Raw genomic sequence first — 17,859 nt, 5'->3', positions numbered from 1 at the left:
TCGAATCTAGTATTCTTCAACACTTTACTATTGAATAAAATGCATTTCCTCATAGACTCTAAGATTAGTAGAAAAACTAAACTGGAAATTAAGAATTGGACATACAGTAACTTTTTCTTCCATATCGACGTATGAATCTAGGGATTTCTGCTCAAACTACTGTTTGCAAGGCCAATTCTTTTAGATACAATTGCTATAAGTGGACTCGCTTATTTATTCTCCTCGTAAATGTGTAATTTTTGCACATTTTTTTTCTACTTTCTTCTCCAATACTACCCTTTTCTTCTCATCTTCATCCTTCATTCCTTACTTTTATACCCTCTACCTGCCTGTTACATGGGAAACCATAGTTGGCTAAGTATTTTTCCTCCTTTCTTTCTTTTCAGCACACCCCACCATGAAGCCTGTTTTTGTATTTTATAAGAAATTTATTTTCGATTTTTTTTATGTTTTGTTTTCTTTTATGTATATTGTTTTGTGTTGATTTGAATAAAATTGATTGATTTATTTATTCATCACACTATTTGTAATGTTATCATACACTATTCACAATTGGCTGCATGCAGCAAAATTTCCATCCGAATACGTTACAGTCTCAATGATTTTTTATTGGACAATAGTTAAGTGATGGCCTACTCGGACCTTTATTATTCAAATTCTTTCACAGAATGACTAAAATCTGAAAGAGTAAATAAGTAAAAATTAACTTATCTTTGAATTATGCTCTTCCCTTGCTCATGTTCACAACAACCACACAAAGAGCTTTTCCTCAAATCAAATTATTAATAACTTATTGCTTAGCAAAATCTAAGAATGAAGTAGGCATCTGATTCGAATACTAAATAGACACCATATATTTTATTTCCACAGAGAACATAATATACGTTAACAGATACTTCTCATCATAAGTCTAACAAACGCGTCAGCTCTTATTTTTCATAGTAACTACTTTAATATATTTGGGTTTGAAGAAAAAAGTTTAACAACTAACTTAAATAATATACAGGCTTAGTAAAACTTATGGGAACAGCTTAATATTTCTTTTCCAGAGATAATTTTACAGTAGGTTTCATCGAGGGTCGGGATCCCAACAAATTGGAAAAAAACTATTTTCCGAAGCTTCAATTTTATGTCCGCGATATTGAATTCGACTTCATTTTTTTTAAATGGGGAGGTTGTCATGTGATACATGATTCAAAAACAGAATTCCAAGAGGAAAAGAAAACCGCACATCAATATCGCATGCCGGAATGGAATAAACCGGATTCTTTAAACGAAATGGAATAAATGAGTACATAAAAAATACGACAGATCAAATTTTTGTTGAAATATGAAAGTAGAAGTTACTATTAGTGTTAACTAACACTTGAAAAAAAAATAGATAGCTTGGATTTTTTAGATCTTCAATGTACTCATTTATTTTATTTCATTCTTGGAATGAATTAATTTCTAGTATCTTTAAATCTTGAATATCTTTGAAACGGTTTGAGACATTGATGTGCGGTTTTCACAATTTATTTTCCCTCGAAATCATGTTTTTCAATCATGTTTATCATATGGCAACCTTCCCATTTAAAAAATGAATTTCAATTCAATATGTCGGAGTAAAATTTTGAAGCTGCAGAAAATAGTTTTCCAATCCGAATAGGATCCCCAATGAAACCAACTGTCAGATTATCATTCGAAAAATTCTTAAGCTGTTTCCATAACTTTCAAGTTGATGTTAATAAGAATGATAAAACCTGTAGGCTATGGTCGTTAAGAAAACCATTAAAATAATGAACTCCCATGTTTAAAATCTAATTGATCTTTCTATGAAGATTATATTATCTGGTTCTCGTTATATATATACTCGTAAAGAATTGTAATGATTCAGCAAAGCTTCTATCTCTATTCTAGAACTTTTTAATTATAAAACAAAATATATTTTTTCTACAACTGCGCGTAAAAAAAGAATTTACACACTCAATTTTCCTCGTAAAACAGTTTATTTCTGAGGAGAATCTACTTTTTCGCTCGCTAACCATCTGCGCATGCGCAGTGGAGTTTCTTTATGCTTGCTTAACATTCGGGCAGGCGCAGAAGATTTTCTTTACGCTAGCTAATCAGCTGATGATAAGCAGCTTGAACAGCCATGATGCATGGCTAGCAGCCATGATGGATATCAGTGAAGACGAATTATTATTAACTCCACCAGATATAAGTAACAGGTTATATAACAGGTTTGTGTAGTTTTAGAAAAAATGTTTTATGTAATTCGCGCGTGATGCTTCTTTATCGCTCTTGCAAAATTATCATGCTCTGTTTCGCGTCTCGTGATAACTGTTTTGCGCGAGTGATAAAGTCGCGCATTACGCTCTTAATACATACATAGCTATTTTAATATTCATAAGCCGTCACTCCACTCCAATCATGATTGTACTACATACAAAAAACTACATCAAATATCTAAATAATAGCTTCCCATCCTAACCGAATTATCTTCAGAGCCTTCTGATTCATTACATGGTATTTTCTAGCTATCAACATGAAAAATATAAAACTTGAAAAATTAAGGAAATTATAACCACACGGAGTGTAATGGATTTACAGAATATTGCAGCAAAATAGCCATCTTCAACAATTTAACCTTATATTTTATAGTTTAGTATATTTTTTGTGGATGAATTCTTATGAGTTTCATTCGTAAAATAGATAAAACTTAAATGAATGAGATTATGCAATACTACGTATTAATGGAATAATTGTTGAGTTTTGGAAATGTGGTTAATTTAGTTTAATTTGAATATGTCAACCAATTGATTTTTACAAAAGTTGTTGCAGAAATCAAAACTACAATGTTCCATATAGATGGTAGATGTATAGTTATAATGCAGAAGTTGAGGATGGTTTTATGCAAATCCATATAGATTAAATTCAAATGAATCGACTAGCTCATGAAATTTGATACGGAATAGACTGTACAATTTTTTCAAATCATCACCAGTTAAAGATTTGAACGTTGGTCACCTAGTTGAACTATTTTGTCATTTTTTTGTTTTTGTCAAAAAACAAGAATTCCAATCTAAATTAATTGTAAAAATTCAAATACTGATTATCATTGACTTTCTCATTGATATTACACAAATAATCTTTGCTTCAATGTAATAGTTATACACAATCAATTAATGGCTGAGCATTATAATATTATTTTTCTTGCTCAATTGAATGATATGTATACTAGTTTCAAAAGTAAAAGTTATAATTTATATTTGTAGAAAATTAATTTGTAAGAAATAACAATTAGATATCACAAATCTGCACTTATAAGTATGTAGAATATTCGAACCTGATGGTTGCAGGATCTCAAGTCGGTTTCAAAAAGTGTTTCATCAAAGTCTTGTAATTCATGATAGCACTAGAAATACTACTCATAGCATAGCAAGCCTTGGCAAGCAAGTTTAGTGTTTGGACACCTTTTACTATTATTACAGAAATATTCAATTTTCGTGAAACATGAACTCGTGAGGAAGCTGTTTAATACTGAGAAAAAAATAAGAAATAATAAGACATCTTTTTAAAATGCCTCAATGGATGACCATATTGTTCACATTAATAATAATTGAAGATAATACTATCTAATACTAATAGTTTTGAATATGTCGTACATAACAATAAGGCACAACAATATCACTTCTTCTTTAGCTGGAATGTGAGGAAGACATCTCGGAGTAACGAGTTACTACTTGGCTGCTCCAAAATGGAACAGTTTACGGAAATGTTCTGGTCCATTCCAGATGCCTCTGAAAACAGATTGAATCAAAATTTTGATCATCGATTGGAACTGATAAGAAAATATGGTTATAGATATTGGAATGTTTCTTCTAGTCTATAAAATTAAAATTACAACCTTCTGTGAAGATGTTTTGAATTTTATTCAATCTGCATAGACACATGATAACAGTCATTCTATGATAAAAATGTAGAAGTTATAGCTAGAGTTAGGTCTTGTCTTGCCATAGAAGCTGTCAAAGAAATGGCAAAGATATCAAGCCCAAAAAGCCCATGACCCTTTTTTAATGTTGATAATGAACATTAATATGGACATGATATTAAATTGGTAGATAGATTGTGTAAAAATAAGATTCCCTACGATGTACGCTCGACGCGGGAGACGCTAGGCGAAATGCGGCAACACCACCCTGCGCTGGTTACCCCCTCTAGATGCCGCCATTGTAGAGCTCGCTGCGACGTTCAATCCCGGCCTGACAGCCATCCGCGATAGAACCTGCGATCGTCGTCACCGCCAAGTGCCAAATTCGTGCAGTAATCCGATTTTTGCACGCTGAAATGCTACCACTGGTTTGATATTCATAAGCAGTGGTGTGAAGTTTATGGTGATAAAACGTGATGTCATTATGTCACCCCGACAAAACGACAATGGCGCCATACCGGATTGCCTAAACCGAAGAAATTCGAGTAGAAGCTGTCCGCAGGGAAATTGATGGCTACAATCTTTTGGGACCGTAGGGGCGTCCTGCTTGTTGATTCAATGTCTCGAGGGACCACAATAAATTCAGAAAATTATTGCGATACCTTGAAAAAACTCAAAATCGCCGTAGAGGAAGATTGACAAAAGGCGTTAGACTACACCACGACAATGCACACCCGCATGTCTCTCACCGAATCAAGGAGTTAATAGACATTTTTGGCTGGGATCTCGTTGAACATGCTCTTTACAGACCTGATCTTGCACCGAATGATTTCCACTTGTTTCCAAAATTAAAGCAACACTTGGGTAAACAACGTTTCGAGACTGATGAAGAATTGCAGGAAGCGGTCACCAAATTCTTCCACGGACTTTCAACGGACTTCTTTGAAGCGGGATCTCAAAAGTGGATTAGTCGTCAACAAAAATGCGTGGAAAACTCTGGAGATTATGTTGAAAGATAAGTAAAAAATAAGCTTTCCAATGATGTATTTTTCAATTTAAATAAAAAATGCCTTACACCTGAAAAAATGCGGGAACCATATTTTTTACACAACCCTTGTATGATGTAACAATGAATCCGTTAAAGGATAATTTTTTTATAGTAAAAAAATATCTAAACTTTTGAAAATTAAGGTTTCTCAGCTTGATGATATTAATACGGAAAAGAGTGAGTGATACAATACTGCAATAATTTTAATGTTTATTCATGTACTTGATTGCTATGAGCTTGGTTGCTATGCGTATCTGGAATAATATCACAATCTTGAATTTATTTTCTAAGACGAACTGTTTAGTACAAATTCAAAAAAGCTACCGTACTTTCAAACGATGACGTATTTTGAGGTTTTCACAGAGAATTATAAATGCAATAAATAATTTTCAACCGTTAAAATATTATTATGAAACATTTTTTTATGTAGTTCAAAATTTAGTAATGACCTCTCTACAAGGAAAACATACCAATGATTGAAAAATAATTGTAAAACTTACTTCAAAAGTCCAAACCAATACAGAGAAGGCATTACGTCTTTCTTCAGATAATACATGAGAGCGCTTTCTTTCCGTTGATCGATTGGAAATGTCTCAAGAGGTTGAGCATTGTAATCGAATTCAGCCAGAATACAGGAGCCGTAGCCAGTGACTAAAGGACACGACGTGTAGCCATCATAAGTAGCTTTCGGTTCTTCTCCTCTCATAACATGAGTTATATTATTGAACACAACCTTGCTTTGAGCAGCTGCAAAAAAAAGAAACAAATTGGAATTTTACTACTGTTGAGTGTTTACAATGTGTAGTGTCAAAAATAATTTGATATTAGTATTATGATCTCAATCATATCAAGGAAATCGAGCGTATCAAAAGAATGAACAAATTGAAAATGAATCATCAGATGATTAAAAGTAATCAATGAACTGATACATTGACAAAAAGATGCATAGAAAAGGTGGATATATTATTCCAATCAAGTATGAATGTAATGAGGGCGACAATTTAATTAGTTGTAATAAAAAATCAAATCATGCTTTATTAATTGTTCACATCAGTAAAAAAGAATAAAATACACTACATCAACAAATCATCCTACTAGATATAACTTACAATATAAGGATACTATTTCTAACAGGTTCAATCTGAATAACAATTTATAATCAATACATATAATTAAATTAAAACTTATAAGTACAAAACTCATATTAAAATATTGGAATGATGAGACTGATGGAGAGAAAAAATGTGAATGTTTATATAAGAAACAATGAAAACCAAATCACTACTCACAAAAAAGCTTCCGCAAAGCCCTTGTCCGTGAATAGGAGTTGAAATAATGGGACATAATATGAAAAAGATGAGACACATGCACACACACACACTCACACAGTCATCAATATTCCTGTTATATTTTTGTTATATCAGAGCATTTCCCTCATTACAATATCTCATAATGATACACAAATTTCAAATGAAAAATAGGGAGGAAGCCACCAATGAGAAATCAGCTAATGAACAAAGTAACAAGGCAAAACGAAAGAAGTATTATAAGGTGAATTTTTTTTGCAGATTACAGAAAAAGAAATAATATATTATAAAAAAAGACAAGTGGATCAATAAATTAACACTGAGAAAATAGAGAAGCCATAATTTAGAAAAGGACCACAATCTTATGTGTATATGTTTATTTGTTTTTTAGTTTCAAGTGAGAGCTGACTATACTCAACTTTGACCACACTCAAGTATTCAATTTCCAAAGGTGAATAAATCCAACACTTCGTTTCGCGGATGAATTGTTTGAAAATTTTCAGCTTCCTTATTTTCTTAGGAAGGATATAATAAAATTTTGGTCCCAGAAAAATTAAGCATTTTTGAAAAGGTTTGGGAAGTCTCAACAACTTACAAGTATGTAGTTTGCCGTGTAACCAAACTGTCTTGTTCATTATTTCCCATCAAATATCTATCCCAACTATACTTTTCCCCACTAAATTTTTATTATAATTTATAATCTTTCATCGATTCATGCATGGAAGAAAATATTTCATGTGATATATTTGTAAAATATTCATTGATTTTGTTTGATATAAGATTTTCATCAATTATAACACTATCCCCACAATGCAGATGGATTGGCATCCATCATTTATGACAACTAGCTACAAAAATGTATGCCAATATTTGGTTTAAAATGATTCATCTTTAATTATTTATTAGGTTTCTATAATAAAATATGCAAGCTACAATTACAATTACACATATGTGAGTTCTTCCGAGCATGACCGCATATCGGAAATGTCTGCAATCCAGATTCTAGATAATTATTATGTTGAATGCATTGAAATCATAAGGATAAAGGTAATGGAATTTTATTAGCTATTCTCTGATTCTTGACTCAAGTATTATTTAAGGCTGTGCAAAGGCTGAAAATAAACTTTCTACTGATATTTTTTAAAGTTTTTCGATTTGTATATCATCAAACAATCAAAATTAAAAAGTTTTCTCAGGAAAACATTTTTTTCGATCATTACTTTTTGAGATATGAGAGCCTAAAGTTCAAATTTTTAGGGACAGAACATTTCAAATTCGGTAAGAGATGAATCCATGAAATTGAGAGGATAAATTCTTCATAGTATTTTTGATTGAAAAAAAACAAAAATTCTCTGAAAACATCAATTTTTGAGAAAGTAATTCAATTTACTAAAAATTACCGAAAATAACTTTCAGTTGAGTTATTTTTGGTAAATTGAATAACTTTTGCAAAAATTGATATTTTTTTTTATTCAATCAACAATACAATGAAGAATTTATTCTCTAAATCTCATGGAATTATCTCTTACCGAATTTAAAATGTTCTATCTCCAAAATTTAAACTTAAGGCGCTCATATCTCAAAAAGTAATGGTCAGAAAAAAAATGTTTTCCTTAGAATTTTTTTTCATTTTGATAGCTTGATGATATAAAAATTGAAAAATATCACCAGTAGAAAGTTTATTTTAAGCCTTTGCACAGCCTTAACGATGTGAGATGAAATGCCACTCACATGAAAATGTATATACAGAGTGATTCAGGACTCCCTACCAATATTGTAGAATATTGTCCCTGGGTAAGAAATATATCTGAAAATAATTTTTTTCAAACTGACTGAAAGTCCTGAGTTACCTTACACAGCCGCCATTTTGTTTTTACACTTACTATTTATTTTTTCTAAATAATGGTTGAAGCATTGTGGGAAGTGGAACTTTCTACAAACATTTATGACAACTAGACAGAGTTACAAAAAAGTATGACAATACTTTTAAAATTCAAAAAACGGCTTCAAGGTCTGTGATGGGCCCAAGTCTATTTTTAACCTTGGACAGGACAACATGTTGTTGGAAAGGGTCAGCTATTGTTCCTACACGGAATATTACTAGGTATATGAATGCCCATTGTTGGTGGCTAGTATGAAAGTTGGACCCAAAGGTAATTTGTCATCTAAAGAGAGCACGATTTGGAGTAATGTGGAGTACTAGGCTACACATGCATATTGGCAAGTGGACCTATGGATTTGGTAACAATGCTTTTGAGTTGATTCTTCATCAGTGAGGACTGTTAGCGAACCATGATTTATTTTCACGGAAAAAATAAATATTAACAAAGAACAAGTGAATAATACCTATAATACTTTTGGAATAGTGAGGCTTAATTTAAATTAGCTCAAGTTAAGCGTAATTTGGGGAAAGCGGGCCTTAATCACATCATTAAGCTATCAATATTCAGTAGCTATCAATAGTAGGCTTATCTCATTTACCATTTTAAGCTACAACGTAAGTAAAATACAGCAAAAGTAAGATCACTTTGTCCAGGGAATTATTTGGCTCAGAATCAAGTTGGTGAGAAGTATGAGACGTTCAACTACCTACTAACCTACCTATAGTTCATTTGACGAGAAGATAAAGTAAAAGAATTGAGAAATCATACTCTCTAGAGGTCTATGGTTAAAGTAAAAGATTATCTGTGTGCAGTAGACAGATAGATCTCTAGAGAGTATGATTTATTAATGCTTTTACTTTATTTTCTCGTCAAATGAACTATACTAGGTACTGAAACTCAAGGTTTGATTCGAAATAAGAATTTTGTGATGTAATGAAAGTTTGAAGTGTAATTTTATAGCAGTTTCATACCTGCCAGTATGGGGTTGAATAATACGACCAGTACGGACCTCTCATGGGTCCACAAAATATCTAATCTAAAACGTGCTCTCTATAGTCAACATCAACAGGGAAGGCTCAAAATCAATAAAATGGTCATACTCTCCAACTATTATAGAACAATAGAAAAAGGATGAAGGAAGAAATATTGCCACCTTTATAAACAATAGGACAACCCTTTCCGATCACATCAACCTGTTGCATTTTCTACCTTCAGGTAGTTGGACCCACCAGAGACCTCAAAGCCCATAAAACAAAATAGCCGCAGTTTAAAATTTTATTTCTTGAATAATCAAAAAACCGTTGATTTTACAAGAAAAAATTACTTTATTCAGTGAATTCAATAAAAATCTATTGACACCTCTTTTTTCAAGATTGAACAAATATGAGATATGACAGCTTCAATGATAGGTGACAAGACCAAGAGGGATATGTAACGTTTTATTATTGTTTGAAGTAATCTAAGAACGCTTAATACGAATAACATGCAAAGCAGATGGAGGTTGTTGCATTATTGAGGCAGACTTGAGGTTGGTAGCACTGAGCATGCCTTTGTGTGCACTGCTAGAAAAACCTCCAGGGGTCACCTATCAGCTATCACTAAAGCAAAGTTTCACTTCCCTATGTTCGACCATCATTTAGAAAAAAAAATAGTACGTGGAAAAACAAAATGCGGCTGTATGAGTAAGTTAGAACTTTCGGACAGTTTGAGAATGATATTTAGATATGATTCTTACCCAGAAACAATACCCTGCTAGTATGCTAGAATATTGGTAGGGAGTTCAGAAACACTTTAAATGTGTGATTAAACCAGTTGATAACTACACTTATGGAAAAACACCTGCACGATATCTTCTCAATTTACATTTGACTTAGGGGAAAAGAAACTGTGAATGTTTTCGAGAATAATAATGACACAAGTTATAATTTAAAACTCTTACGAACCAACAGCGGCTGCAGTTTTACTGGTTGGAAGATTCGTGCAGTCTCCAATTCCGAAAATGTTTGGAAATTTCGGATGCTGAAGGGTCAGTTTATCAACGTTCAAAAATCCAGTTGAATCAGACAGGATCTTGTCATTTCTTAGAGATTCAGGAGCACTCATTGGAGGAGTGACATGAAGCATTGTATACTAAAAAAAATACACACAAAAATATTATTTGAATTTTACTAATTCGAAATGACAAATGTTACAATAAGGATCGATTTAGCTGAAGATGAATAAGGAAAGGTCATAAATACTCATATAGACAAGTTTCTATGTGCATTGGAGTATGTTGAATGCATACTGCTGTAGTTGGTAAGTGTCGCCAATTTAAAACAAATTGGCATTACTTGTAAGAAGTTTAAAATTCCAAAATAATAGTTTATATACGACCATGTTATAATGTAGGTAAATATTGCAACATCACAATCAATCCCATAACAGCCATAATCCTTTTTGAGATGGATTTTCAAAAGATCAAAATTATCCTGAATCTTTACCAATCACAGTGCAAAATACGAAAAATAAATGTCATGAATACTTATGAAACTAAATTACTTATTTTTCTCTTTGTTAACCGACTGTCAAGTGTAAAATTCTTTCTCATTGATTTATCCTTTGCCGCTGTGAATGCTCCGTATCTAACTTGTCTGGGTGTGAATGTGTGTGTGTCTTATTAGATTTATATAACATTTATTTATTTATTCATGGAGACAACAGGTGAATCCCAATTTTGCCTCCTTCACACAATACAATTTTCAATAAAAGCAAGATTAAAAATATGAGAAAAGTAGAAATATATAGTTAATTATAGAATTATATAAATGAATTAAGATGAAAAGTAGAAGAAATATACAGTAGTTGTACATAAAATAAGAAAAATACAGTAACTGAATTCAATTTGAAAAATGCACAATAATACTTTAGTAAAGTGTAGTCATCGCTAGTATGTAGTAGACAAAAGGAAATAATGTCTACATAATGTACCACCACTATCCTATATGAGGATAATTGAACAAAATATATAAAAAAATAATGTAAGCGAAAATCACGAACTCATGGACCACATAATACTAGACTAGGATGAAGTCCTTCGGAATTTGGAGTCCAAGTGCTCCGTACAACTATTGAAAATTATTCCAGCTCTACTTAACGGAACGTTATAATGGCTTATAGTTCTGGAGCGAGAAATATGAAATGAAAATCCAAAACGTCAAGCAATGGTATTTATGTATAAAGAGTGGGTGAAAAGTCCGAGAACAGCTTAATATCTCATACACAAAGGTAATTTGACGGTGGGTGTGATTGGGGGTCCTACTTAGATTTGAAATACTACTTTACTATGACTTTAAAAATCTGGTCATCCATCTTGGATCCGCCATTTTGAATGCAACTTCATTTTTTTAAATAGGAAGGTAGTCATGCGATACATGATTTCAATACGGAATTTCTGGAGAAAATGAATGGCGAAGACTGGACATCGATATCTCGAACCATTTAGAAGTTATTCACATTCTTAATCAATACTATTCAAAGCAGAAAGGAGAGAAAAAAGTATGAGAACGGCTTAGTATCTCCTTATAAAATGTGATTCCAAGGTGGTTGTGAATGAGGATCCTACTCTAATTGAAAATACTACTTTACTATGACTTTAAAAATCTGTTCCGCCATCTTGGATCGGCCATATTGAATACAACTTTATTTTTTTAAATAGGAAGGTGGTCATGCGATACATGATTTCGATACGGAATTTCAAGAAAAAATGAGTGACGAAGACCGCACATCGATATCTCAAACCGTTCAGAAGGTATTCATATTATCAATCAATACCATGCAAAACAGAAATGAAATACATAAGTGGTAATGATTAATAATGTGAATAACTTCAAAACGGTTCGAGATATCGATGTGCGGTTTTCACCATTCATTTTTTTCTTGAAATTCTGTTTCGAAATCATGTATTCCATGAGCACCTTTCTATTTAAAAAAATGAAGTTGCATTCAAAATGGCGGACCAGATTTTCAAAGTCATAGTAAAGTAGTATTTCAAATTTAAGTAGGATCCCCAATCACACCCACCGTCAAATTACCTTTGTGTATGAGATATTAAGCCGTTCTCGGACTTTTCACCCACCCTGTATGTTAATTTTAGAAAGCAGGTAGGGAAAATCAATTTATTATTCAACAAATTGTACTGAGAAACAAGTAATTTAACATCACGTCTTACTTTCAATTATCTAATATTGGACATACTTCTGAGGGAATTTGTTGGGTAATCAAAGGGACAGAAAATTCTGTGCTTTTTATAATACATGCATTTCAAAAAATTGTTTTGTAAGCGTTCTAGAAGGTGAATTATCAAGTTATATCAGTAGAATAAAAAATACAGCACTGAACAAACCGAACAGGCTTAACAAGTCTATGCGGTCGATATATTATTATTTCATTAATTAGGGTACTTATATTACTGCTGTGATTAATGTTTTTCAATTATTATTTCATGTAAAGAGAATCAAGTATTTATAATTTCTCTTTCCATTACGATCTGCTAGGTATGAATCAATTTTGAAACTCTAAACGACACGGTGATCTAATTTGTTTGATCCTTTGATTTGTGAAGACATTATCAATAAAGTCAAAAACGCAGAAGCAATAAGAATTAGTGTGTGATTTACTGTATCTATCATGAATATACTACTCATATAAATCTGTCTTCAAACAAAGACACATTCATGATTGATTAATTTATTATTTATTCACAATAGTTAAAATTCACAATGTTAGTCCTTTCAATAATATTTCAGAGAATGCAGACATTCCTTCTACTTCAAAGGATACGGTTATATTCTCTATTCATAAATAAATAAATTATTGTCATAAATTTTACCAAAACATGGCTTCCTTCTTTCTTAGTCACTCCTAATACTAGATTTACAAGTCGAGATGATGAAAAGGAAATTCCATTTTTGCAGAAAAATTATTGAGGCATACAGGGTGGGTGAGTGGGTGAACAGTCCGAGGACGTCTTAATACCTCATACATAAAGGTAATTTGATGGTGAGTGTGGATGGGGATCCTACTCAAATTAAAAATACTACTTTAGTATGACTTTAAAAAACTGGTCCGCCATATTGAATGCAAATCAGTAATAAAATACATAAATGGTAATGATTAATAATATGAATATAATTATTCTAAACGGTTTGAGATATCTATGTGCGGTTTTCGCCATTCATTTTCTCTTGAAATTTTGTATCGAAATCATGTATCGCATGATCACCTTCCTATTTAAAAAAATAAAGTTGCATTCAATATGGTGAATCCAAGATTCAAAATATGAAATTTGAAAAATATTTGAAATTCGAAATATCTAACTATTGTTTTAATGTTTTAAGTTTATATAGATGGCAAGCTTTTTGTATTGATACCTTCTTAAATGACCTTGCTGGTGGCTTCTTGGAGAATGACAAAGCCAGCAATAACTCTATAATTTTAGGTGATATTAATATAAATATTAATGACATAAACAATAATAAGGCATTCGAATATTTGAAAATGCTGAGCTCTAATGGATTCGAATCTCTTGTCAACATTGACACTCGAGTGACTAATGTAAGTTTAAGTTCTACCTGTATAGATCATATTTTCTTCAAATCAAAATTCAACGCTAATAAAATACATAGTGCGGTAATTGAATCACATATCACTGATCACAGAGCTGTATCAGCTTCATTGTCCCTTATTAAAAACACAAATGATAATGATATGGTTCCACAAATTAGGAAAAAAGTAGATTATAAGAAACTAAATAGTTTACTATTAAAGCATGACTGGAGGCGTATTCTCGCCTATGATAATGTTGATGTAAAATTTTCTGCTTTTATGAATGTGCTTAATTCTTACATAGACGATGCTACTTCTCAATTTTCACAATTGCAATCGAAAAAGCATTATAAATTTCTAAAGCCATGGATGATGAAAAGTTTGTGCTCGGAAATAAAGAATCGAGACAAACTCTATAAAAAACTTTCTAAAAACCCTCATAATGTCCAACTTAAAAATTATTTTATAACTTCTAAAAATAAAATAGTCAAATTAATTAAGGAGCAGAAGGTGAAATATTTTTCTAATTTGAAAGCCTACCCTCCCAAGCGACAGTGGGAGATTATTAATAGTTATTGTGGTCAGTCATCCTCTAAGAAAAAGCCAATATCTTTGAATATTGATGACTCTGTGATTTTGGATGAACAGGTTCTGGCAGATAAATTCAACGATTATTTCATAAGAATTTCTGGACAAATTGTGTCATCTATAGCTGATTTAGATGATGCTACAAAAAAATCGTATGAACGCAAATTCAAAACTTATCGTTCCTGTAATTCTTTGTTTTTAAGGCCGGTCACTCCTGACGAACTGTTGTATGAAATAAATTCATTAAAAAAGGGCAAGTCTCCAGGTCCTGACTCAATTTGTTCTGAACTTCTCAAAGCTATATCTACTTCAATAGTTTCGATTCTATGTGACATCTTCAACACTTCTTTCTTGGAGGGTGTATTTCCTGCCGATCTAAAAATTGCCAAGGCGATTCCTATTTCAAATCTGGATCACATACCGACATTTCTAATTACAGATCAATTTCTTTGCTCTCTATTTTTTCTAAATTACTTGAAAAACTATTCAAGAAGCGATTAATCGGTTTTTACAAGCAATTCAAATTTTTCAATAAGCAACAATATGGGTTTCAGGAGGGTCTGAACACTGAGCATGCTTTGCAAAATTTCATGTCTGGAATCTATAATGGGATTAACAAACCGTATACAAGTAGAACTTCAGGTCTATTCCTGGACATAAAAAAAGCCTTTGATATGGTAGATCATTGCATTCTTTTACGCAAATTGCATGAATCTGGTATCCGGGGGGTGGCCTTTAGATGGATCGAGTCATATCTGTATAATCGTAGACAATATGTGTCCATTGGTGAATTTAGTAGTGAATTGGCTTTGATCACCTGTGGTGTACCTCAGGGATCGGTATTGGGTCCGATCCTTTTTTTGATTTACATAAATGATCTCTTTTCCCATAACTTTCAAGGCTCTTTAACTTCTTTTGCAGATGATACTGCGTTAGCATATTCTTCTGACAGTGAGATAAAATTGCAAGAAATGATGCAGATGGATCTTAAAATGACTTGTTTTGTTGGTTCCAATATAATAAATTAGCACTAAATGCATCTAAAACTAAATATATAAATTTCTCCTTATCAGCTCCTTTCAGTTTTCCAGTTTCTCTGAAATATCATAAAGTTGGTTGTAATAGTGTGTCATGTAGCTGTGATGAGATAAATCAATCTGATACCTGATACAATAAAATACTTAGGTTTGATTCTTGATTATAAATTAACTTGGGACTCCCACATAAAGAAAATAAAGATGTATTTCATGTTCTTGATAAGACGATTTTATCACTTGAAGCAGTTTTTCCCTAAACATTTTCTACGGATTATTTACTATGCATTTTTTCATTCTAAGCTTGTTTACGGAATTTCCTGTTGGGCATCCACTTTTGTTTATCATTATAAAAGGCTTGTAGTGCTACAGAAGTCTGTAATAAGGATTATACAGGGAGTTAATAGGTCACATACATTTCCAATTTTCAAAGCATTGAATATTCTACCACTGAGACACACTTATGTGCTGAAGGTTCTGTCTTTATTTTATCAATTAAGTGGTAACAGATCTGTTTCAGTATATAACAATGATGATGAAATTTCTGTTGTAACACGGCAAACTACTCAAATGATTGTTAGGCTTCCAAAATCGAACTGTACCACGTTCCAGAGGTGTTTTCTTTTTCTTGCTCCGAAATTTTATAACTTACTACCACCTGATTTGAGAAGAATAAATACCCATAAACACTTCATGAATAAAACTAAGATTTGGCTATGGCTTCATTCGCCAGTCGAGGTGGAAGGCTTCTTTAAGGTTTTAAGTTAATAAGTTTCAATATATATCCACAAATCAAGTCAACCTTGTATTGACTACTACATAGTCCATCAATTTATTCTGTATGATACGTTTTTGTCTCGATGATGTCACTAATAACTGTCTTTCTGTTGAATTATACTACACTATGGAATTGATTGTTATTTTAATTATATTATTTCTCTGTAGATTGATAGGTATTATCGCTCTTTCTCTACAAATGGGTGTAATTTATAATGGTAAATGATACTAAAAATGTTTGTTTTGTATGTATGTGCGAGCTTGCACTCAATCATCTTCATTACATCATACTTAAATTCTAAATCTCTCTTCTTCCCAACTCCTTTTCCTAGACCTACTAAATCTTAAACTATATCAATTTATAAAATAAATAATCTTACTTATAACACTTTGTATCTGACTCCCATTCGCGGACAAAGTCCAGTAACATACTGTACTTTTTGTGAGTAGTATCTTGTTCACTTGTAACTTGTCGTGTTATACTTTTGTTAATATTTTGTATGAATTTCGAGTGAATAAATTTGAATTTGAAAGATGACGGAACAGATTTTTGAAGCCATAGTAAAGTAGTATTTTCAATTTGAGTAATATCCCCAATCACACCCACCATGAAATCACATTCTTTATGAGATGCTAATAATATCTTAACGTGAATAAGCCGTTCTTATACTTTTTCTCTCCTTTCTGCTTTGAATAGTATTGATTAATAATGTGAACATCTTCGAAACGGTTTGAGATATCGATATACGGTTTTCGCCATTCATTTTGTCTTGAAATTCCGTATCGAAATCATGTATCGCATGACCACCTATTAAAAAACTAAAGTTGCATTCAATATGGCGGACCAGATTTTTAAAGTCATAGTAAAGTAGTATTTTTAATTTGAGTAGGATCCCCAATCACACCCACCGTCAAATTACCAATTTGTATGAGATTTTAAGCCGTTCTCGGACTTTTCACCCACTCTGTATAATTCGTAACTGTGCTAGCAATGTGGTTATATAGCGATTGTTCTTTTGACTTGGCTTGATAAGTGGGCTTTAATAAATACTTGCAAACACTAAGAATTTAGAATGAGCCATTCCACTTTCAATAATATATTTATTCAACAAAATGAAATGAGATCGATGTTAAGGATAATATGGAGAATTGTATATTGTTTCTTTATCAACCAGTAATAAGTTTCGATTGAACTGATAGGACTGCATCATAAACTAATCTATTATATTGGTTTGTCAAAGAGATGTGTCAAAAGTTATCAGCGAATTTTATGAAGACACTAAACATGGTTTTTTGATAGCTGAAAAGGACAGAAAGCCTCCATTCCATAAATTATTGACGTTGATTACTGCCAAATATCTGCAGTTAATGGAGCAACGCAATATGAATGCAGATATTTCTGCAAATAAGCTTATGTTCAGTTAATAAACTTTGCACTCGACATGACAAAGTTTATCAAGCAAAGATAAAAATATGAATTCATTGAAAAAACAGATAGATTTATCTACTACAATTGAAAATAAATTGAACTAATGAACAATCGAGAGAGGTAGAGGGACTTTGTTGGTGCGGCTAAATATCTACTTAGATATTAATAAAACAAAATAAAATCTTATAGCACCCTTTATTTAAAAAAAACTTTAAAATAGTTTAACAACTAGTTTCGGTGATCACACCATCGTCAGGTTATAAAATAAAATAAAATTCAATAAATGTTTACTAA

The 17,859-nt window shown here is 32.0% G+C and overlaps 1 protein-coding gene across 2 annotated transcripts in view; it reads right to left on the bottom strand.

Annotated features, from left to right (window-relative positions):
• Positions 1-830: 830 nt before the first annotated feature.
• The window catches only part of LOC111062732 (sulfide:quinone oxidoreductase, mitochondrial), an 86,754-nt gene continuing 69,725 nt past the window's right edge, over positions 831-17,859 (bottom strand). Inside the window, exons 6-8 of one of the 2 annotated variants that reach the window (XM_039441618.1) lie at positions 10,095-10,281; positions 5,462-5,708; positions 831-3,782 (exon numbers count right to left, since the gene is read on the bottom strand). In XM_039441618.1, the coding sequence (XP_039297552.1) occupies positions 3,722-3,782; positions 5,462-5,708; positions 10,095-10,281 (495 nt within the window). In that variant the 3' untranslated portion in view covers positions 831-3,721. The remainder of the gene's footprint in view (positions 3,783-5,461; positions 5,709-10,094; positions 10,282-17,859) is intronic. The other variant, XM_039441619.1, reaches the window with a different exon arrangement.

The sequence above is a fragment of the Nilaparvata lugens genome, chromosome X, assembly GCF_014356525.2.
Source record: "Nilaparvata lugens isolate BPH chromosome X, ASM1435652v1, whole genome shotgun sequence".
Classification (NCBI taxonomy): Eukaryota; Metazoa; Arthropoda; class Insecta; order Hemiptera; family Delphacidae; genus Nilaparvata; species Nilaparvata lugens.
The sequence above is the reverse complement of the archived record's forward strand: the minus strand, read 5'-3'. Positions and strand labels throughout refer to the sequence as shown.